The following is a 24,988-nucleotide window of genomic DNA, read 5'->3' on the forward strand; positions in this document are numbered from 1 at the left end:
TCCAAGACAATACAGTGGGGGAAAGAAAGTCTTTCCAACAAATAGTGCTGGATCAAGTGGGTAAACATGGGGAAAAAAAGAGCGCTAACACGTCTGTCCTCACACCATGCATATAAATTAACTCAAGGCGGATTGTAGCCCTCAACATAAAAATTAAAGTGATAAAGTTTCTAGAAGAAAATGTAGGACTGCAAGTGCACTTCCCTGGCCTTGGGATAAGCAAAGGTTTTTTTTTTGTTTGTTTTGTTTTTAAAATTTTTTTTTCAACGTTTTTTATTTATTTTTGGGACAGAGAGAGACAGAGCATGAACAGGGGAGGGGCAGAGAGAGAGGGAGACACAGAATCGGAAACAGGCTCCAGGCTCCGAGCCATCAGCCCAGAGCCTGACGCGGGGCTCGAACTCACGGACCGCGAGATCGTGACCTGGTTGAAGTCGGACGCTTAACCGACTGCGCCACCCAGGCGCCCCAAGCAAAGGTTTTTTAAAGAGAGAATGACAAAGGACTTATACCCAGAAAATAACAAAAACTCCTATAACTCATTAATGGTCAATAAACACTCAATAAATAATTTAAAAAAAAAACAGGCAAAAGAACTGAATACAAACACTTCACAAAAGAAGATATATGAAGAGACAATAAGTCACATGAAAAAATACTCACTATCATTAGTCATCAGGGAAATCTAAGATTAACTAAGCTTAATAGATTTTGTGTTCCTTCAGGAAAAAGAAAATCTTTGTAATCTGGAAAAGAAATACTCCAGCCTCACTGGGGGGAAAGGGTTTCCTGTCAACCCCAGTACTCTAAAAGAGGTAAGCTATGATTTTATATGTCCACTCATATCACCTTGGAAATCAAGAGATATGCCTCAGTTTTATGTGATCAGCTAAATAGGAAAACGTTCACTTAAGTGACTTAGAAAGCATTCAATGCTTTTATGGTTTCCCTGCCTTTTATTTATGCTTTGAAGATTTCAGGGCTTATCTTTGTGTCTAATGCAGATGCACTCGGTGTGTGTGTGTGTGTGTGTGTGTGTGTGTGTGTGTGTGTGTGTAGACTGACAGTGACATCGTGGGTTAATTTGGAGTTTCAAACAAGTTGGGATTCAAACCAATACTAGTCTTAAATTCTCTTCTCTGCAATTTTCTTTTTCGGTTCCTCCTCTTTCTTACTTTATGTTTCTTTCTCCTAAGTCTGATAGCACATGAAAATGCCTCTGCACATTTGATAAGATGGTCTGGTTTCTTCCTTTCTCTGTCTCTTTTTTCCCCCAATGTTGTTTCTGCTACTTCCCTCCTTAAATTAGAAAATACTATTTACATTAAGCTATATACACTCTTTATTCCAAACATCCATCTTTGAAATATCTTCTTATGGAGCTACACTGCTACAATGGGAGAATATTTTAACTCTAATTTGGTTATAACCCTGACTGAAAAAGAAAATAGTCATTATTTCTTTAGCATGGTTGACACGCCATGTTGCATTAATTTCAGGAGCACAACACAGTGATTCAGCAAGTTTATATATTATGCTATGTTCACAAGTGGAGCTATCATCTGTTCCAATACAAAATAGTTTTATTTATTTTTATTTTTTCCAGAAAGCTAAAGAAAAAGCTTGCTTCTGTGTAATAACAGAATAAACAGTTGTGTAATAACAAAAAACCCCACTTTATTTATAAGTATCTATTTAAAAGGCAGCAGAGTTAAGACTTCCTACATAGGGAGTAGTGTGTGTGTGTGTGTGTGTGTGTGTGTGTGTGTGTGTAGGTATATGAAGTAAATGCTCATCACACAATAAGTATGAATAATGTGTACCTCGGAAGCAATTTGAACTGTTTCCACAAGAGCTTTATTAGCTCATTTAGTTTTGTAGTTCCTCTCTATTATTCAGAACACAGAACTGGCAGATTCCGTGAACAAAGGGTAATAGTGGTTGGAGTATGGTGGAAGGAGAGAATGTCAGTGAGGTGGGTGGGGACCAGGCCTTGTGAGACATGTTAAAGAAATATGGCGTATCATATATGTCTGGGTTATCACGGAGTGAGTGGTTTTAAGCAGGGAAATGACATTATTCAATGTCCACTTGTTAAATGTCACTCTGGGCTGCTCTGCTGGGTTCTAAGGAGTAGGAGGAGAAGCAGAGGAACCAGGAAGGAGGTTATTGCAGTGGTACAGGCTGGAAATGCTGGTGGCTTGCCTTCACACCATGGCAGAGAGAGGGAGAGAATTAGCTCGATGTGGATAAATTTTGGAGCAGAGTTGACAGTTCTTGCTGATAGATTGGATGTGAGGATGAAGTAAATTAAGGGAGGTGTTGGGAATGATGCCATTTTTCCAGTTTGAATAATGAGCCTGATAGTGAGGACCTTTTCCTGAGGTAGTGAAGACAGGAGGAAGCGTAGGTTAAGAGGGAAGATGTGCAATTTAATTCTGGACATACTGAGTTTGAGGCACTGTGGCATCCAAATGAATTAGGCTCTTGGGTCTTTTTACTTCTTAGTATAACAATAAAATCTTTCCTTTTCTGTTGATGGATTGTTCTTTTTCTATGCAGACTCCCTGTTGCCAAAAGCCCATTTGGCTTTTTGACTCTCTGTGTGTCTCCAACGCTTGTGTTTGTTGAGTAGCTATGTTCCCTTTCATGGACTAAGCTGACTTGGCTCATGGGATGTTTTGAATTTCTTCCTTTCTTCCTCTCTCTCTCTCTCTCTCTCTCATTCACTGCTTCACTCTCTCTATTTTTTTACAGAGTGATTAATTTATATACAACTCTTTTAAACAAGTCCCACTTTTGATGAATGGCATACATTTTCGAAGCAATGAATTAGGTCATATGGTTTATGATGTGTGAAGAATGAAATGTTGGTTTTGAAGCACTGCACTGTCAACTGAGCAAAAGAATAATTTAAAGTGGTGACTCTTCACCCTCATTCATTATCAAATAGAAAATGAAATTTAACAACCCAGTTGTCAACTTCCTTTCTTCGATTTAATCTTATGAAACTTTACATGGCGTATATTGCCATGAAGTGCAAGACTGTCCTCAGCAGCATTTTTAAAACTACAGTTTTATAAAAGAGTCAACTTTAGCTTTCTCAAATTGTTGTAATTATAAATTCTCAGTAAAACCTTGCTTTCCAGCCTGAAAAGTTTGCTTCCCCAGCATAATGATATCTTACCTATCCTGGAGCCACTTTTTCTTTTTAAATTTTTTTTTAATATTTATTTATTTTTGAGAGAGAGAGAGAGACAGAGTGGGAGCAGGGAAGGGGCAGAGAGAGAGGGAGACACAGAATCTAAAGCAGGCTCCAGGCTCTGAGCTGCCAGCATAGAGCCCGACGCGAGGTTTGAACCCATGAACCGTTGAGATCATGACCTGAGCTGAAGTCCAGCATTTAACCCACTGAGCCAGCCAGGTGCCACCCTGGAGCCACTTTTTTAAAGGATTGGTGGGCTAATAGAAGAGCCCAAGTGTTAAATTTCACTCAATTTTACTTTTAAAAGAGAAATACTATTCTGTATTCTTTATTCTATTTTTTCCAACTGTTGGTGTGGTGAAAATCATGATTGGTCGGTACAATTATTTTGGATGAAAATTTATAAGTGCCTTTTCCTCAAATATAAATGGAGGAGTTTTGATTCTTGCAGGTTTTGATTCACAGACATGTTCTCTAACCTGAAGCTGGAACTGAATCATTGAACTTAAAAGTCAATGAGCAATTCTCTGTCCTGGGGTAGAGCTGAGAGTTGGGGAAGCTACCTGGAATTGAAATAGCCTCGAGCTACAACTCCACCTGAGGGTGTGTGTGTGTGTGTGTGTGTGTGTGTGTGTCCACATTTGTCTTGCTAGGGAAGGCTCATGAGCGGATGAGTATCCCTTTTATTCTCATTTAGGTGAGATGCCTGAAAGCTAGATTCCATTACAAATAAATGACTACTTATAAAATGTCTTCATACAAAACCCAGAAGCCCTCAGCCTACTGTTACTCACACTCTAACTCATCGGGAAACAGAAGAAAAGGGGAAAATCTAAAAATAATGATTTGTGGGAAAAGCTCTTGAAGTATGAGTGATTGCATTGTAAATTTTATATCTCAGATTTTCATGTATGTGATTATTTTAAATGTTGTATAGTGACCCCCTCATTCAGTCAACAGAATGAATGGCTGATACCTCTGGATATTTTGAAATCGAAGGCACGGGTTGTTTATAATATAATCATCCTGATTTCACCTCCCAAAAATGTATTTGTAGTGTTTGGCGTATCAGTTTTCAAGATTAAGCGTCGTAAATCCATTTTAATGGCTGATGATTCCCTTAATGAAACATTTGGTAATACCACAGATATTTGGCTGTGCCGCTCAAAGCTAACTCCATTGTACTGGGAGCATTAATACTCTCGCATGCCTCAGCTTTTGCTTTCTTTGTGTTTAACTTCTGAATTCCTCCTTTTAGGGCTATATCAGTGTAAATGAAATTAATGAGCCATGTGTCAATTCCACGAATCTATCCCCTTCCTCTCAGTTCCCTGCTGATGCTGATGCTGTTGCCACTGGGCCTCCCACAGCTGTGCCGGTGAGCCAGCCACAAAATAAAGAGGTGTGTTGGCATGACATTTCATTCATTCACTGCTTTCCTCATGTCAAAGATTAACCCATGGTTACCTGAAAGGGAAGGTGTGTGTGACCAGTGTACATCTGGTTGACCAGCGGGCCGGAGTGATGCCGGATTTGAAAAATGTACCAATTTGGGGTCCTGTTCTGTCGGCCATGATACTAGAAATCATGAGATGGATGGTACAGAGTGGAGTAGTAGGAGAATTAAGTTCAAAACCATAAACTCTAGATCGTAGCACTCTAACCTGACACCCTTTTCATAGAAAACAAAAAGCCTTCCTAAAATTGTTAGTTTGAATCGCTTTTCCAGTTTGATTTTTTTTTTCTGTTGTGTTGTGCAGTATGGTTTTTTTTTTAATATTATGCCTTCTAAAAACATCTCGGGAGGGGCAAATAATAGTAAATTAAAATACCTTCTAACTGATCCAGGTTGCTCGCAGAGTGGGATTTTAACAAGAGACTAAGTTGAAAGATACTCCCCGTCATCTGCGACTTCTTGATTAAAACACAAGAGAACAGAATAATGAGATTATCGATTTCATTTCTTTGTCTAATTCTTTCATTTCATATGGACACATATATACTTTTTCTTTCTCCTATAAAGCAAAGATCACCTGTCTGTTCTGGATTTATGTTTCCTTCCACCCTTTCTCCTCATCCTATCACTCAACCTCCATCAGCCCCTTGGCCCGAAGTCCTGGCTCCATCTGTTGATCCTTTCCCTTTAAATGACACACCTCCTCCTCTACCAGCTAAGAAACACAGAAGGCAGCCACAGCAGCAGGAGCAACAGGTAACTTGACACTGGTGTTCAGAGTTTGAGAGCTTGACCTTGACAACAAAGTTACTTACGTGGAATCTTTCCATCAGCTTTTCCAAAGGTATCCTTAAAAAGACCAAGTACATATTCCTTTGCTGGGTTTTCTTTTGTTTGGTTGGGTTTTGTTTTTATTTTTTTTAAGGCCATTTAGTATTTTTTAAGGGTGTGGGGGATTGTTCTAAACTTCAACACTTGATTGCCCTCTCCTGACTTTTGATATGTTCAAGCTAGGTATGTTTCATATCCTCAGGCTTCAGTTCCTATTCAACCAAAATACTGCAACTTATCTCAGGTATTTTTCAAAAGGATAATAATTTTTCCATTAAACCCATGGTATAAAAAGTTGCTGGGTCAACACAAAATAGTTTTCTTACACATTACTGAAGTCATAATAATAGACATCATGCCCTTGCCTATGTGTCAAAATTTGCTGAACATTTTACAAATAAATATCTCATTTCTTGCTTCTACTAATCCTATGAAATAAGAATTAATTCCTTATTGCCTGAGGTAAATAGCTTGTCTAACGTCACACCACAAAAAAGACATTTGGGTCATAGAAGATTTTTATTGATCACATTTTTAAATAAGGAATTCATTATTATGAATGTCACCCTTCTTCAAGCACATTAGTGCATATTCATGCTTGGGTGTTCAAAAAAATCTGTTTTGAGGTTCCTTTCAACTACAATCAAATTTCTATATGAGTTTGGCTCATATAGAGAAGATACCAAGGAATCATAGTCACTAGATCCCGAAATTAGAGGAGCTGTGGTTTGCTATGCCCAGCTGTTACTTTTCTTTTTTCTTTTTTTAATGCTTATTTATTTTTGAGGGAGAGAGAGAGACAAAGTGTAAGCGGGGGAAGGGGAGAGAGAGAGGGAGACACAGAGTCTGAAACGGGCTCCAGGCTCTGAGCTGTTAGCACAGAGCCCGACGCGGGGCTCAAACTCACAAACCACGAGATCATGACCTGAGCTGAAGTTGGACATTTAACCGACTGAGACACCCAGGCGCCCCCAGCTGTTACTTTTCTTGAAGTTACCTTTACTGCCTTTTACCTTTTGTTAAAGGACTATATCCCCTCACTAGTTTTAGGTTAATAAATATTAACTAGAATAAATAGATAATTATGAGGTTAAAATGTAGATATTTTTCATTATTGGCATCTTTGAAGAGTAATCATAAATTTGGTAACTCAAATTGCATTCATTTTTATGTGTTTCAAAAGCTTGAGCTTAGTCTAAATATGATCAAACCCTAAGAGCCTTTAATTAGGAATTAACTTTACTGCTAAGTAAGACCTTTTGGGGGAGGCTAAGAAAAATTTGGATACATTTCAAGTTAGCAAAAATTTTGCCTTAGGAATATATACTAAAAAAAATAAAGAAATAGTCAACAGGAGGATTTTTAAATGTGAGGAACTACTACAGGGATTTCTTGACTAAGATCCTTTTTTAAAATAAAAGAGTAACCTAGTAGGATGTCTTATATGGAAACGTTATATGGATTTGGAGTGTTTATATGTAATTAAAATATTCCGACTTTAAAACAACTTCCCTGTTTACTCGCTCTTTCTCTCCATCTTCTTCCTTCTCCCTTTCCTTGTTCTCCTCACACTGGGATCTGTGCCAGCACACAGAACTGTCCAGACAGACAAGGGGAGAAACTGCTTACTTGCTTTGTCCACTGGCTGTTCCGCCATCCACATGGCGGCCATCATAATAATTTGTAAGTTGTCCTGAGGCCCCAAGGCAGCAGGCACTATCTATGAAAGTGAAAGGTGGATTTTTTTTTTAAGTTTCTAGGTCCAGTAATAAATTCTTCCAGTGTCTATGTATCTTACCGAATGTTAGCCCTAGTCTGTTAGTGAACACAAGTATAAGCTGAATTTTTTTTTAATTCTGTGTTAAAATTCCAAAACTTCTTTGTGAATGCATACTTCTTAATTTCTTCAGTGGCCTGTTCCAATTAGTCAAGTTTTGCTATTCTGCTTTACATTTGCATTTAAAGCATTTTAGAAGTCTGGAAGAAAGGAAAAAACAGCATAAAGAAGGCCTCTATCTGAGTGACACTTTGCCTCGAAAGAAAACCACACCTTCCATATCCCCACATTTCAGCAGTGCTACTATGGGGAGAAGCACCACCCCAAAGGTAGGACGTGGGGTGAACCACGGGCTTCACATCAGTGAGTCTTCTTGTCCTAGCGTTGACCAACGTGCAAAGGCTCTTAAAGAAAATGCTGAATAATAAACCACTAAGTTTGCTTGTTGGGCAGACATATAACTGTATTGCATTTTCGATCCGATTCAGGGGACACTTGGAATTGTACCCTCCGGGGCCTAAGGACTCCGGTCCAGGGTTTTTTTTCCACCACCACACAAGTGGTGGGTAGCATTTGCTCAGGTGACAGATTCCAATGACTGCCTCCTAGATCTAGAAATTGGAGGATAGACGCTCTGGATTCCAGGAATAATAGCAACAAGTATGTATTGAGAGGCATTTCTATATGCCCGATCCTGGAATAAACCCTTTACGTGGATTGCCTCATTTGAAAATCCAGCAGCACTATTCAGTAGAGGTACTCCTTTTCCGCATCGTACTTATGGACAGACTGAGGGATGAAGAAGCAGAGTGCCCTCAGCTGGTTAGCAGTGAAGCTGGACTACGAACCCACACTCAGGTGTCACACTTGAGTCCTCACTCATGTTTTGCTGACACATCCAGAGGGTCACTGCAGAAAGAGGGGGAGAGGCAGATGAGAAGGATGTTCTGAGTGGGCCAGGCTTTTGGGCCCTTCCCTTACCCTTAATCAGAGTAACTCGGTTTGAATCTATTTTATGAACTGGTGTTCCGAGTGTATTTTACCCTAAGGATTTTCTATTTTGAAAGAGTGCTAAACCCGCTGGGGTAGTTGATAGGTTTCTCCAGTCGCCACAGGGAGACAGAAATGGGTGCACTTATAACAAGTGTAGATCTTCTCTTCTTTGTGCATGATGTGCATGCATTCTTGTCCCTGCATCTGCCCTCGGCTCCTTATGCATGAAGAACTTTGAGTTGTTCTCTAAGGTGGTTTTGGACAGTGTTTCCCCATCTGTCTTCATTTTTGGAATTGCTGCCACTGGAGAAATTACTGTGGTGTCGAGCCTGCCATGGAGCTCCTTGGAAGGGTCGGTGACTGGCCTTGGCCATTGAGTGTGAATAAATGGGACGCATTCGTTCCTCCTTCCTACTTTCCCTGCCCTCTGCACTTGCATTGGAGCTGTGGAAACAGGGATGAGGCCATGTCCCAAAGGACCATTTGGCCTGCGGTTCACCTGAAGTATTTCCCCCCGGTTCTCACAGGCCCACCTGCCCCTGGGACAGAGCAACAGCTGTGGCAGCGTGCTGCCTCACTCCCTGGCAACCATGACCAAAGACTCAGAATCTCGGAGGATGCTCAGAGGTAAGCACGTTTTGAATCAGACATCATGGCTTTTGTTACGCATCAGAATTTCTCAGGGAGAGAGAGCAAGAACAGAGTTGGGGATCGATTAGAAAGGAGGTCAGATCCTCAGTTTCATTCTTTTTTTTTTTAATTTTTTTTTTACATTTATTTACTTTCGATAGAGAGAGACAGAGCACAAGTGGGGGAGGGGCAGAGAGAGAAGAAGACACAGAATCCTAAGCAGGCTCCAGGCTCTGAGCTGTCAGCACAGAGCCTACCATGGGGCTTGAACTCAACAAACCATGAGATCATGACCTGAGCTCAAGTCGGATGCTTAACCAACTGAGCCACCCAGGTGCCCCCCTCAGTTTCATTCTTAATGAATCTTCTTGGGGGAAGGATGTATATCTCCTTATTGTTGTACTAAAGTAACTTTTTTCTATTATACACGTGGCTGGTACCTTTTAAATATACCCACTGTACTTTATAAATTCAATAGAATTCTTAAAACAGGAAGGCCCCTACAGCATTACTACCCTTCCCATTTGGTAGAAAGAAAAGAGACACCACTGAAATCCAGAGAGATCACCAGGGCACTTAACCAAGCCACTTACCTGGTCTGTGGCTAAGCCACGCTGTTGAAACATATGCTCAAGAGTCACTGAGCTAGCACAGTAAATAGAACACTAGTGGCCCTGGACAGAAGTCCCTAAGGCCTTTTAATGTGGTTTGAGCTTTTATTCTATGTGATTGTTAGGTTTCAGGTAGACTTTGATTCTCAGCATCTTTTACTTCTTTGTGATAATAGATTGCATTTATAATGAGGTTGTCAAATAGTCTTTGTGGGGCTAGGAAAAATTACAGTAATGCAGTTCCAGAGGTGAGCTTCTCCTTGAGAGGATTAGATGTGCGTTAACAGTCATCTAGGTCAGTAGCTTATCTTGACCCTAACTTTTGAGCAGGCATGGTGCCAGAGACCAAGAACACAAATGAATGACACAGTCAGCCCTGACATGCTTGTAGTCCAGTGAGGAAGAAAGACACATAACAGAGGATGTAAATAAAATATGGTAAATGCAGTGATGGAGGAATGCCCAGGATATAAAGGGGATGCTGACAGAGTGGTGGGCATTCATGCACTTGTGAGATTGGAACGCTTCCCTCCAAGCAGGCCAGGATTCAGTTCTGACTGTTCAGCCCTTCTGCCAGTGGTACCAGGGGATAATCACTGGTTTCCTGCCAAAGAAAAAAAAAAAAAGAATATAAAAGAAAAGAAATATATATAAATCGGGGTGCCTGGGTGGCTCAGTCAGTTAAACGTCTTACTCTTGATTTTAGCTCAGGCCATGATTTCACAGTTCATGAGGTCAAGCCCCATGTTGGGCTCTGCGCTGAAAGTGTGGAGCCTATTTGGGATTCTCTCTCCCCTTCCCTCTGCCCCTCCCCTGCACCCACTCTCTGTCAAAATAAATAAGCATTAAAAAAAGAAATGTATATATATATATGAATTTCAGTATACATAAAATGTGTGTATGTGTGTAATATATATAGTATATCACTTGGATGAGGTTTTTGAATCATTACTAGAAGTGATTTAAGAGTTAATAGAGTCTGTAGTATTCATAAGAGAGGTTTATAACTCATGAAAGTTTACAATGTTACCATGTGAGTCGAATGCAATTGATTAAGCTTCTCTTATTTTCTTTACTATAATTTCTTAATAAGCTAAAATATCTCTTATGATTTATAAATAATAAACATAAATGAGTCTTGATATTCTGGCTGTCATTCCTCATTGTTCACTTGTGGGTCAAGTCTATTTTCTGTGAAAGCATTTTCCTGTGGTATTTATAGACTTTTTAAACGTATTTTTCCCACTGGCTGAAGACATCAAAGCTTGGATTGGCCACAATGCCCTATTTTATGTGAAAAGTCTTTTTCTTAAAGAATAAGAAAAACTAGACCTTTATACTAAATGGAGAGATTTGTAAATTCAAGAGCTATTAACATTATTATGTAAGAGGATTCTTAAGAGAATGTGGTGAAACCAAAGGATGTTTGATCTTTCGTTTTCTGATCTCACTTTGCCCATCAAATGATGGAAATCCCCATGCTAGGTTCCTAGAGGAAAACTGACCCAATTCCCTGAGGTCACATTAAGGACGTACTCTGCAAAATCCATTGACTTTGACCTATCTTTCTGCTCTGGTTCTTCATCAATGCCCTTCACTTTGGAGCATCTGGGAAGACGGCAGCTTCATTCTTTCCTGCTGCAGCTCTAAAGTGGGGTTCTTCTTGAAGAGTTTCATGTGGTGCTGTTGAGAGAGCCTCTGAGGAAGTAGAGAACCATCTTGTATGTGTTGATCAAAGCGGACGTGATGTGTCTTATGAAGCCAGAGGAGGAGGGGACAGGGACTGCAGTTCTTAGAGCCACACTGGAGCATAAAATTGACAGGATTTTCCACGAAGCCCATCCAGGTGGCCCACACAGACCAGGAGGGATGAATCATTATTTCATTTAGAATTGCTTTACTGGTACCTTGTTGCCTTCACTAAAATAGCAAACAAGTAAAATTCCATGGTCTTGAACAAATTGCACCTAACACGTTTTCATTACTCAAATTTAATAGATTTTATCATGGGGGGGGCTTACATAATTAAATTAAATGAACTGTGTTTTTTTGCTGCTTATTCATAATGGATACATCAAGGACAATGGTGTAAGTATAAGCCTTCCTTCGATCAGCACTGTTTTCATAAAACTGACAACCTGAGCCATGCAAACAAAGATCTTTGAGAGCCGAGTTTAGAGCAAAGAGCCCAGGAACTCAACTCTTAAAGTTGTAATGGTTATTGGCTTTTATACAACTTGTGAACTGGTCCTTTGTAAGCTTTAGAATGAATGAAATCTTTGTCCTTTTGTCTTCTGTTAAATGCAGGGAAGTCCAAGAAAGGTAGGACAACCTCCTTGTGTGGTGTTTTTGTTGCCAGCAAATTAGTGAAAGGTCATTGTGGAGTCAGTCATCTTTAAGAAATGATCACACTTGAAACTGTAAAATAGTGGATTTTTAGTCTAATGATCATTCCTTTCACACAGTGGGGGAAAATTGTTGCACATTTGCTAGAAATGCAGCATGAGTGCAGCTGCTGGTCACACACAAGCATTGTATTGTGAGGCTCGGAATCGAGATAGAGATAAGAATAGGCACTGACATGTGTATAGGCTAAGTGTAAAACATGATGTTCCTCCTTTCCAAAGGCCAGGCATAAATAAGACTGGGAGGAGTCTTATTTATACATACATGGGAGGAGGGAAGGATTCAGGATGCTCCTGCTTACTGACTCTGTTTAAGTCTATTTTAGAAGTAAGACCTCATGGTGAGTGAAGACCAGTTTAAATGACTGGTTTGAATAAATATGAGGCTCATTACTGTGGCTACTGGTAGAGGTGCAGGATGTCGGAGGACGGAATGCTTATAAAGTGTGATGGACGGTGCTTCCAATAACTGAATGGCAATTTTGTAAACCCTAGCTCTTAAAAACTATTCGTTGCTGTCTGCTTGAGAAAAAGAATTGTCTTATCGTTATGATCTTGTTTTTATTCTCCCTGTTTTCTGGTCAGCAAGTATGTGTGAAAGCTGTTAGTTTCCATTTTTTTTTTTTCACTAACTGTATGTATGTCTCGTGAGCTTGTTATTTTTTGACTTCTCAAGTCCTTCTCTGTACACTCAGATTTAACCTAGAAATGTGAAAACATCTTGCCTTGTTGATCTGGTGTTGTTATTAACACTGTCAATGACTGCATGTTGGAAGTGTTGTATATTTTTCCTGTCCCCTGTCATCCTTTTTTGATCTTGTCTCTCTCTCTCTTTCTCCATCATTCTCCTTCATCCCTGACTCGTCCTGTACCTTCATCTCCCGGCTGTGGACTATGGTTAGGAAGAATGAATTTCTCAGCAGGTGAGCTATGATAGGCTAACTTGTCAGAAATACTGATTAATTTTATCCTCTTAAACCCAGGTTATAGTTTTAAGTCATCTCATTTTCTATACTAAGCCCAGATAACCATTGAAAATATACAACACACATTGGGAAGATATTGGCAAGACTATATGTCTCACAATGGTTAACTCACAAAGGACTTTCCAGGTCTAACTGGCCAGAATTCATGGATAGGCAATAATAAAAAATAATAATAAAGTAAAAAAGTAATAATAAGTAAAAATTAAAAAAAAATAATAATTAATAATAGTAATAAATGGGCTTTGCACATCTATTCTACTGACTCTCTGAAACAGTGAAGACAGTTGAGTTGGTTTGGGTTCTTTGCATGTGCTATGCTTAGCGATGAGCCTCAGATATCATCAGGTCTTACTTTATAAACCTTATAAACATTCCCTCAAATGGCTATTTCTGTCTAGATAGAAAGAATTTAGAGCATTTACAAGGCCCTTTTTGCTTTTCAGTTGCTGTCCCACTGCTGAATGTTACTCTTGCTACATAATTTAAAAACAAAACAAAAAATGAGTAGTCTCAAATATTGGGAAAGTCTCATTTTTCCCAATGCACTTACTCTACCCCATCCCAGACAGTGGATGCATTCCACTTCCTTATTTAGCCACTATAAAGCTGGAATTCACAGATGAGAAAATGAATTGATTCAGTGGCTCTTTAGTTCATGACATCCCTATACTAAATGAATGAGGATCCTGTGGTGATCAGGACACATGTGTCCCCCTCCCTGTTAAAGCTTGCACCTGTCCTGGGGCTACCTAATGGCAGGAACAGTTCTTCTTGGACATTCTACCAGGGTTTCCTCTGGTCTGCTGCTCTCCTCAAGTGTTTCCTCTATCAGAAATACCTGTACCTTTAAACGGACAGGCCAGAGCCCGAATCCCAACACCAGCTGTTTGGAATCACACTGGTATAATCCCAGGATCACAGGGACGAGGTCCATGCCCTTATATGTGATTGCAGAGGTAACTTAATTTTTTGAAATTGTTCAGGAGGGAGCAGTTGAATCCAGGTGACTAACCCACTGCAATTAGTAAAGTGTTGCCGGTTGGGAGAAACGGGCCTCTGCATGAGGTAAAACATTTCCACTCACGCTGGATCCACAGGAAACAAAACGCCTGCCCTGGGAAACCTATGCTCATTAGCAGAAGGCTCTTTCACTAAAATTGCAGAGAAAATCTAAGGTACTCACCCTACCACCAGAATGGCGGAAAGTTCTCACAGACACAGAGCCGAACCTCCACAGGTATTGAGGTGATCTGGGGTATTTATGATGTTCACAATCCTTAGCACAGTACACATTGTGACACAGCTGTCCCTTGTGCCCATATCTGAGCAATTTGAATCGTTTTAGTGTACTGTCTATCTCACCTGAAGGTTGTAAATTCATGTTCTTATTTTGTGATACTTTTGGGGGAAAAAAATCATGGGGGATCTGAGGATCAGGACACACAGGGGCTTTAAGAAGAAATATACTCGCCATCTTCTCTGCTTTTCCAAGAAGGTGTTAGTTGCATTATAGGGATTGGCCTTTCCTCATTATGAAAAACCGAAGGGGAAGAGGAAGTTGTGGCACATGTCATTGCCAAAGAGATAAGTCTCATATGTTTTAAGTTACATGGCTGTCTTTTAGGGATTTGTTTTTCATACTAACAGGGAAATGGCTTCCACATACTCAGTGCCAGTGCAGAAGTTTTCTTTGCCAACAGGCCTTTTTTGAAAGCATAAGGAAAGATACGTGTGTGACTTTTTCAAATAATTTCTGGTGTTTTTTTTTTGTCCCCCTCCTTTTCATAATGAATAACTGGAAACAATTTAAAAGGAGCAATTAGTAATTCCAAAAGTTCAAGTATCAAAGGTAAATATTTGAGTAATAAATTTTTTTTAAAGGCACAAACTCCACGCTTATAAATGTACTGGCTTCATTTCATGCTTTCTGCATTAATCATTACGAATAATGATATTCTATCTAAAGTCTCATGGTGTGCTTTTTTTGTGTTGCATCTTCCCTTGGCCAAATGATCTGTCGCTTTTACATATGTATTTGTAATTTATAATTACAGCTTATATTAAGGAAACATTTTCCCAGAAATGCCATAATCTGAACTAACATATTTTCACTTAGATATCTAAAACCACTCCAAACTGTTTGGCATGCAAACTGTCTGTGGAACTAAAATCACTTTAACAGAAACTTTTGGTGGATGATGCTTTACTAAAGCCCTCCTGGTTGTGGCTCTGCTTTTCAATGGAAATGTTCAACTGATAGCTGAGGAAGCTGTTTGGAATCACTGCCCTTCTTTCACCCTCTGGCTGCTTTTTTGACTATTTCATTACCAATTGAGAGCCTCACTGAAGGTTGGTAGAGTGCAAGGAAAGAGATGAAATTCAAATGGTCGAGTTGTAAACGCTCAATAGGTCGGGTAGTAAATTTGATGAGGGAGAAAGAGATCGCAAACCACTGCTGGCTAGAGAAATGTCTTTTTCATAAATCGAGGGATTGGCTGATCATTGTGATCCCTGGTTCCTACATATATATGGTAAAGAGAGAATTGAAAGGAAAAATAATTCAGTTTGCATTGCCCAAAAGCTCCCACCAGAGAGCAAGCCATAGCAATAAGTCAAAGTAAAGCCAATACCTAAGACACCAGCTGACCAAGTACCAGGGTAAAGATGAAGCCTCTTACTGATGGCACTGTTGCTGCTATTGATCTAAGTGCGACGGTTTTGTATGGTTGGTACCACCAACTAGCTTGGGCTGACATTTCCGGTGGAAGAAGAAGAGATTTCTCCCTACGGTAATTAGGAAAAGCACAACCATTTAGGAGGGCCGTTCACTGCAAAGTTTTTAAACAATTGGCAGACCAGAGAAATTGAAAAACGAAGAATGAGAAACGTACACGGTTTGGATTTTTACCAGATTAAAAGTGTTTGTGGCAATCTGAGTGAGACCCAAGACTCTTACATCCTGCGCCTAGATGATCCACCTGCTGTTTTATGACCTTATCGAGTCCTCAGACTGGAATACTGCTGAGCAAGTGACTGCCCTAAGACCCTGCTGTTGCTTGCCACCGGGAGTTCTCTTGCTTTACTTGAGCCCAGCTATTTTTAGAAGATACAGGGCCTTTGACTGTGTTTCCATTTTTTTTGTTTTTCCCTTTTTTGTTTTTGTGTGTGCTGATGTATTCTTCTCAGTTGCGCTGAGATGTGGGAATGGCAAAGGGAAATGTGAGGTGATCCCCTGACCAAAAAGATCGCTTCCAAGACCACTTCTCTGAAACTCTTGCTTGCACTGAGCATGATGCTGTGTCTTTGATCTTCTTGGCTTCGAAACAAATTAGACCAAGGCCCAAGTTTCACAGGCAGATGTTTTGGGCTGCTGGTTTGACTCTCAGAAGATCTAAGGCTGAAAAATGAGGCATACTAACATATTTATGGCTCTTCCCTCAGGATATAATCACCAACAGATGAGTGAAGGACAAAGGCAGAAATCTTCTGAATTTTACAACCGCACGGCATCTGAATCAAATGTCTACTTGAACAGTTTCCACTATCCCGATCACAGCTATAAGGACCAGGCCTTTGATACTTTGAGCCTAGACAGCTCTGATAGCATGGAGACCAGCATCTCTGCCTGCTCACCTGACAATATCTCTAGGTAAGATATATTCACGGCTAAGGTTTCCAGTTTATAAAAGGACCTGCTGGTCTCAAAAAATAAAGCCATTCGCTTGGGGGTAATGTATATGCACCAGCCCACATTTCTGAGACATACAGAGTCCACGGTGAGGAGGAGGGCTGAGTGTCATGGCAGCCTTTGAAAGTAGTTTCCTTGTATCCTGTGTGACTTAGCCAGTCAGACACCATATAAGCCATTTTTCTCCTTTGCTTTATGTCTTTACATTTGAGTTCACATGTATTCCGTGCTTCAACATTGATTTGCCTCTGTTGGTTGACTCCGACCTTCATTAGGACTCCTTTTGATTGAATAAAGAAATAATTTCCAACAGTATAGTAAGACTGTTGAAGGATTGCTTACACTTATGTTTCATTAAAAGGAAGGCTTTAGCTCTTCCACGTATTAGAATTTTTGTAAGGGTTTAACTATTCACATTTGTGTTCATACTTTGAGGCAAAGTATGGTCTTAAGGAATTATGGCTAACGGCACATCTAAAATATAGATCTGGTCATGGTACTCTGCCCCTTCAAGAGCTGTGATGATGCCCTACTACCTTTTGAGAAAAGTCATACCCTTGAACCTGCATTCTACATCCAACTCAACTTCCCATTCACCCTCTCCTCCTGATACACCTCACAGAGCTTCTTAATACTCAAATCTCTGAGCCTTTGACCATATTAGTCCTGGGCCTGGAATCAAATAGTTTGTTCATTCATCCATTTACAGGCTCCTTCATTCCACAAATACTTATAGAGTGCTCTAGAGTCAACAGTGGGCTGGACTTCGCTCATACTAGCTGGCAAGTGCCACGTGTGCGTCTTTTCCCCTCCGAGTGATCAGTGATGTCATGTTGGTAGTCTGAAATTGCCCATGGGGGGAGCATGTACTCCACATAAATTGATATTTGCCATGTATCAGGGTTTTATTTCCCTCCAGAGAACGGGTTTACCAGCACAACACTGACTACGGTCAAATTAATCCTTCCTTTTTTGTATTCACTCAACCTATATATACTTACTGAGCACCGGTAGTGTCTGTCATTGCAAAACATCTTTATCATCTCCAACCCCCTCTCCTATCTGAGCCTGAGGAATTTTCCTCATCCTTCAGGCTTAAGCCTAAGTTGGAAACTCATGAAGATTTCTTCCTTTAGGGCCTTTTTCTTCTATGTTTCTATTGCGCTTGATGCTTTTTTCTATTATATCCCTGATCACATTGTGGTATGAAATTTTTCCTTTGGTAATTAATTGGTGAATTCCTCAATGGCAAGGAGGATGTCTAATTACCTTTCGGTTTCTCCACCCAGCAGAGATCTTAGCAGATAGCAGGTATTCAGTAAGTGTTGGCTGAGTAAATACCTCAGGATATAGTGAGATGGACAGATTTTCAATTTTGGTATTTTTCTGTGTTTGATCTATTTTAATTGGCTGAGAACCATTATGATTTCAACCTAAGAAACAAGCCAATATTCAGTAAATGTTAACTGAGCACTTGTGTGTCCTAAATGTAAATGTCTGGCTGGAAAATTAATTGCCATCAACAGACTTCCATATATTGGAATGAAGCCACAGGTGGGAGCAGGAACTTCCTTCCGCTTGTGCTCTATGGCTTTGACCAGACAATTGATTGTCCTACTTGAAACAGATCACACAATGCTCTTGGTGCTGATTTGCTTCTGGTGTGCAAAATGGAGGGGTTGTTTCTTGAATACAAGAGGATGGTGAATTTTAAAACATCTTAATGGAGGGGCGCCTGGGTGGCTCAGTCAGTTAAGCATCCAACTTCAGTTTAGGTCATGATCTCACGGTTCATGAGTTCTAGCCCCACGTCGGGCTTTATGCCGATAGCTCAGAGCCTGGAGCCTGCTTCGGATTCTGTGTCTCCCTCTCCCTCTGCGCCTCCTCTGCTCATGCTCTGTCTCTCTCAAAGAAAATAATAAACGTTAAAAAAAAACCCACATTTTAATGGAAAATTACCATCATGTAAATAAAATTTATTTCATTGCAAAGGTTCAAATAATCTGCTCTCCCTCTACCTAAAATTTAAAAAAAAAAAAAATGACAGAGACAGAGGGAAAGTAATATCAGCAAGGTCTACTCAGCTTTAGGTTTTTTTGTATTTCATAAATGAAAAGAATATGAGAGACCCTTTATTGGGGCGCCTAGGTGGCTCAGTTGGTTAAGCATCCAACTTCGCTCAGGTCATGATCGCACGGTTCGTGGGTTCGAGCCTCATGTCGGGCTCTGTGCTGACAGCTTGGATCTTGGAGCCTGGCTTTGGATTCTGTGTCTCCCTCTTTCTCTGCCCCTCACCCACTCACACTCTGTCTCTTTCTCTCTCTCAAAAATAAATAAACATTAAAAAAATTAAAAAAAAAAAAAAAAGAATATGAGAGACCTAACTATAGGTAGCCATTATAGCAGGAAATTTTAGGGGTGGGGGGAAAACGAGAAAAGGACAGATGCTACATTCTGCGGTAAAGAACAGTGAATTTTAATTTTGGCATTAATGGGTAGAGTATTAATATTACTGGATATATCCTGCCAGAGAAAGAAAGGAGTCTCTGGGGGAAAACACTAACGCAACGATGAGAATCATATTTCTGCTTGTCACATGGAAATGACCTCAATTGAAGGAGGAGATTATGTAATGATAAAAAATAGGATTTTTTTCTTTTTTGCTGCCATTATGATGTCAGGTTAGAGGGCTGAGTGTTTTACATTATTCAATATTAAAAGATGCAATATCTCACTTTTTAAAAAGTTCAGTATGACTGCTTGGGGGGCAGACATTGAGTATGGGGAAGGGCTTGTCTGGGCCATGCCGATAGGTGCTGGGAGCTGATGTTTTCAGAACAAAAAGCCTTGAATTTTGAGTAATTATTCGTAAATGACAGTCAACTGACCAGTCAGATGTGGTGCTTTTGAATAACAAGACACAAACAAAAGTCGGCAGCTCACCAACCATCATGCCATAAGGGCAAGAGGAATAAAAGTGGGCATTAAAAGCAAGAACACAGATGGGTCGCCTGGGTGGCTCAGTCGCTTAAGCGTCCAACTTCGGCTCAGATCATGATCTCGTGGTTTGTGAGTTCAAGCCTTGTGTCAGGCTCTGTGCTGACAGCTCAGAGCCTGGAGCCTGCTTCAGATTCTGTGTCCCCTTCTCTCTCCACCCCTCCCCAGCTCACACTGTGTCTCTCTTTCTCAAAAATAAATAAACATTAAAAAAAATTTTTTTTTTTTAAAAAAGCAAGAACACAGAATGTAGGATGCAGGCTCCCAGTGTCAGAGTGACTCCCATTCTGTGGCACTTTGTACTTAGTCGTTATTTTGAAAACATCAGACTGTCCTCCCCTCTTCACAAATAATTGTGAAGATTTCATGTCAATATTTCCTTCGTGAACTCTTGATAGTTTGATCTTTTATTTTTCTATTCGTAAGCCGTCTTTCGTAAAGAAATACACTCTATGCGGTTTCCTGTCTTGGCGTTTTCTACTCCCCACCTCATCCTCCCCTCCCAAAATTGAAGTGAATATCCATCCCTTCAAATTACCACTCCTCATGTCTCATATTTATTTTTTTATTATTTTTTTAAATATGAAATGTATTGTCAAATTGGTTCCCATACAACACCCAGTGCTCATCCCAACAGGTACCCTCCTCAATGCCCATCACCCACCCTCCCCCCCTCCCACTCACCATCAACCCTCAGTTTATTCTCAGTTTTTGAGAGTCTCTTATGTTTTGGCTCCCTCCCTCTCTAACTTTTTTTTTCCCTTCCCCTCGCCCATGGTCTTCTGTTAAGTTTCTCAGGATCCACATAAGAGTGAAAACATATGGTATCTGTCTTTCTCTGTATAACTTATTTCACTTAGCATAACACTCTCCAGTTCCATCCACGTTGCTACAAAAGGCCAGATTTCATTCTTTCTCATTGCCACATCATATTCCATTGTGTATGGTAAACAACAGTGGTGCATCAGTGGGTACAGGAAATTACCCAAAAAGGAACCACTTCGATTCTAAGTACCAAGCATTACACATTCAGTTCTGGACACTTAACACAGTGACAGGCAAAAATTTAATTTATTTTTATTTGCTCACCCAGTTGCTTTTTACTAAAATGGCTTCCAAAGGTAGAGAATGAGCATGGTTCCCCTAACTATGCCAAATGAGGAGGACAGCATCACCGTAGAGCATTCCTGGCAGGGGGTTATTCGTGGCCATGATTATCTTCCATTCTTACTTCACGTAGACCTGACTCAGTGGTAATACCAATCACAGATAACCAATCACCATGGTCAGAAATTACTAATAGTATTTATTCCGTATGACTGTCTGATCCTTTGAACGTCAAAAAAAAAAAAAAATGAAGCCCAAGTGGAAGATACTTGTAAAAGGTCTAGTGTAAAAAAGAAAGAGAGAAACAAACATTTTTCTTCTGTACCACCATCTACTTTAAAAAGTTCATGCTACCCTAAGATAAGCTTGTATCCACTATTATAATGGAAAATAATATGATAAACATCAGGCAAATGGGTAATAAGAAACTAATGTTTGGAATGTATATTACGACACCACATCCTTAATGAGAACTTTTTGAGGTTAGATAGAGAAAGAAAAGACTAAAACATTTTCCCTTTGTGTGATTGTTTTTAAGTTATGTATGAAAATCCCCTAAAATGATATGTATATTAAAGAGGTAATTCCATGCTGAAATTCTAGTGACATAAACCTGGTCTTGTGGTTTATTATGTCACAAAAAGCCATTTGTAGAATTATAGAACTACTCAGAGTTGTGGGTACACTGGCCTTTCCCTTTTTGTTGAGACATCATTTTTGTGTCTGCCAGAGAGTTACTTGAGTCACATAATGTTTTTGCTTTTTCAGCATCATTACTTACACCATAAACAAACAAAAAGCTAAGAAAACAGGTCTTGGGTCATAGAAAACAGCAGCTGAGAGTCAATTCTGCATAAAACCTCTACTCTGCTAAAATTACTGACTTGGCTTATACCATGCAGATCCCTGCATACCGCCTGCAATGATATGTTATTATCACAATTGCTATTACTAATTTCCTAAGCCCTGACCTTGTGCTCATACTTGGAGAAAATGTTGAGGAACTTGATCCCTCATTATGGCTTAAATACCAGCAGTGTGCATGGGTGGTGGGGAGCAAGACTGAGTATGGGGTTGAGGGCAATCCATGGCTGAACTTGGCTTTAAGGGATGCTTTCATCCAAATTCCACATGCTTCTAATTTCTTCAGTTTAGGCAAAGGTTGGTATTCTGCTTTCTTCCCCAGTATGTCAACACTCAGTGTATGCATTTTATTCTCGGGAGTTCTTTCAGAAGAGATCCAGACAACCAAAGTGATCGCAGGGGAGGGCAGCCATGTGTCAAAGGGACTGGATATGTCAAACCATGTGAACGATGGTCAGGAGGGGTTAGAGGGTTTGTGTTCTTGTAATATTCAAGGAGCTACTGACTAGAGAAAAATTAGACCCCTTATAAGGAGTAATAATTTGCTTAAGCTGAAAAAGTACTTGAGAAGATTCATTGAAAATAAATAATCTGGTTCTTCACTTAGTGGTAGTGTTAGTGCACTGACAGCAGTCCTGGAAAAGTTTTGTGTGTCTTTATGGAGAATTTTGTTTTGCTTCCGTTGGTTTTGTTTCGGTCTGGTTTTGTTTACTTATTTCTTGTATGACATCGTTCTTAGCTTTTCTCTCTTCCTTTTTTGTTTTTGCCTTTGCCTATGAATGACTATTCTGAAAAGCACCAAAACCCCCAAATCTGCTATTCGGATGCTTTTCCCCTTGATGGAAGCTTTTTTTTTTTTTCTTTATGTATATGGTTTTTGCCAAAGTCAGTCGGTAAAAAGAGGTCTTCAGTTGATAAAATAGAACGTTACTAAGTGGGAAAGGCAGTCAAAACTAGTCATCTGTATACCATTAATGGCCCAATGACTCATATCACCAGCATCCTTACAGCATTGACATCGAAATTTATGCCTGCCTTTTAAGGAAGGTCCGAAGTTGAGGCAATGGCAGGACACATTGCTCCTCTTGTAACTTTGAGAGGCTTGCGAAAGCAAAGATGAGTGTTGTGCTATAGGTAATGCAGGATAAAGCTTATCTCCAGTGACTTCAGACTCTCCTCCTATACGGCAGGTGCTACACCAGATGGCATTTCATTTGCTGACATTTGGGTATACCATGGATGCCATGGTATTGACAAGCCTAGACTTCTCCCTACATTCCTGTTGCAGTGGCCTTTGCTTGTCACTCTAGGTGCAATCCCCATGGGACATAAAAGCAAAACTGGTGATGACATGGTAGGACACAGCAGAGAAGTTTTGCTGAATAAAAATGGTTTACACGTCAAGGAAATACTAAACTCAAGAATAGTTGAAGTAGAACCACAGAGAACAAGTAGGTACTCATGGATACAAATTATTTTTTAAACAAAATAACCAAAGTAGCTTTAAAAGTATAAAAGGAGAGGGGCGCCTGGGTGGCTCAGTCGGTTAAGCCGCCGACTTCAGCTCAGGTCATGATCTCGCGGTCCGTGAGTTCAAGCCCCGCGTCGGGCTCTGTGCTGACAGCTCAGAGCCTGGAGCCTGCTTTGGATTCTGTGTCTCCCTCTCTCTGACCCTCCCCTGTTCATGCTCTGTCTCTCTCTGTCTCAAAAATAAATAAACGTTAAAAAAAAAATTTTTTTTTTAAGTATAAAAGGAGAGCTTAAAAAAAAATAGGTGACTGTAGGTGCCTAAAAGTTATGAAGACAAGAAGTGGTAAATGTTAACATGTACTTTCTGTCAAACGTTTTCAGAAAATTGAGTTTCTTTGGAGCAGAAGTTAAGACATTTATGGAATATTGCCAAATAGGCAGATTTAAATATAATTGGCAGAAAATAATTATAAATATTTATATATATTTTTATATATATAATATATATATTATTTATATATATAATATTTATATATATTATTTATTTATTATATAATTATTTATATATATTATATATATATTATTCATATATATATTTAAATATATATATATATTTATATATATGCCTGAAAAAATTCTAAAATAAGAATGAACAGAAATATTTAAAGACAGGTAACTGTTTTAAAACTTGCCCCCAGGATATGCCCAAATTACAGATACATGAAAAACCATGGGCTGAAAATATTTGTTTCTAACCGAGTTATTTCCAACCAATTCATGTGGATAGGTTTCATGTAGCTCAAGGTCATACTTAGGCCAGTAATTGGAAGCTGTAGAAAGACAGATTTTGATTCAACTTAAGTATCAACATTCTAAGAATGTTGTCCGGTCGATGAAGAAATGGATACAATAAGTTTTCTGTATCTAACAATGTTCAGGCACAAGCTGGACGAAAAGTGAGTATGTTGTAGAAAGAACTATAGGGTAGATGGAGGTTAGACTCTTGGTGAGGGCTTTTTTAGTTTTGTTTAATTGATGAGTTTTTGAGACCTGAGACGTAGTGAACAAATTATTTATTTCCAAATAAACTGGAGACATAAGACATATATATCTGATGTCACAGAGAACACGATAGAATATAAACATGATTTTGTGCTGTTCTAGGGCCTGATGTTTGTCCGGGGCTTTCTCAGTTGAGCTGACAAAGTGTGCCCCTTTAACGTCTGTGAGGTTGACTATTCTTAATAAGGAGGAATACAAATTCTTGCACAAAAATTTAAAGATTTTTTGGGGCGCCTGGGTGGCTCAGTCGGTTAAGCGTCCCAACTTCAGCTCAGGTCATGATCTCACAGTCCATGAGTTCAAGCCCCGCATCAGGCTCTGTGCTGCCAGCTCAGAGCCTGGAGCCTGCTTCAGATTCTGTGTCTCCTTCCCCCCCCCCCCCCCCCCCCCCCCGCCCTCAGCTGTGCTCTGTCTCTCTCTGTCTCTCAAAAATAAATAAACATTTAAAAAAAATTTTTTTCTTTAATCCTTGCTGGTTGAAGAGAATAGAATTTACCCTTTTGTACCTCTCCCAACAGTTCATGGAAATAATGAGGAGAAATTGCCATGTTTTTGTCCTTGTCAGGAGAACACTCCTGCCTAAAAATGGGCCCAAAGTAACCCTGCAAAGTACAGAGATTAGTTAACTTCTAAGGATACAGCATTCCTAAGGCTGTCCCTTTCCTGGATGAATGCATTTTGTAATAGGGCCGGAAGTACTGATTTTTTTTTTTCTAAAAGATAATTTTTTAGAGCAGTTTTTGGTTCACAGCAAAACTGAGCGGAAGATACAGAGATCCCTGTCCCTGCACGTACATGGCCTCCCGCATTATCAACATTCCCCATCAGAGTGGTACATTTATTACAGTTAATGAACCTATGTTGAGGGGCGCCTGGGTGGTTTTGGTGAGGCATCCAACTTCAACT

The 24,988-nt window shown here is 39.8% G+C and overlaps 1 protein-coding gene across 4 annotated transcripts in view; it reads left to right on the plus strand.

The window, feature by feature from the left end:
• The window catches only part of PHLDB2 (pleckstrin homology like domain family B member 2), a 234,926-nt gene that overhangs the window by 197,223 nt on the left and 12,715 nt on the right, over nt 1-24,988 (plus strand). For 2 of the 4 annotated variants that reach the window (XM_049628159.1, XM_049628160.1), the window contains 6 exons: nt 726-815; nt 4,464-4,607; nt 5,229-5,417; nt 7,458-7,598; nt 8,790-8,889; nt 16,336-16,543. In XM_049628159.1, the coding sequence (XP_049484116.1) occupies nt 726-815; nt 4,464-4,607; nt 5,229-5,417; nt 7,458-7,598; nt 8,790-8,889; nt 16,336-16,543 (872 nt within the window). The remainder of the gene's footprint in view (nt 1-725; nt 816-4,463; nt 4,608-5,228; nt 5,418-7,457; nt 7,599-8,789; nt 8,890-16,335; nt 16,544-24,988) is intronic. The other 2 variants (XM_049628162.1, XM_049628161.1) reach the window with 1 other exon arrangement.

Source organism: Panthera uncia, chromosome C2 (assembly GCF_023721935.1).
Source record: "Panthera uncia isolate 11264 chromosome C2, Puncia_PCG_1.0, whole genome shotgun sequence".
Lineage (NCBI taxonomy): Eukaryota > Metazoa > Chordata > Mammalia > Carnivora > Felidae > Panthera > Panthera uncia.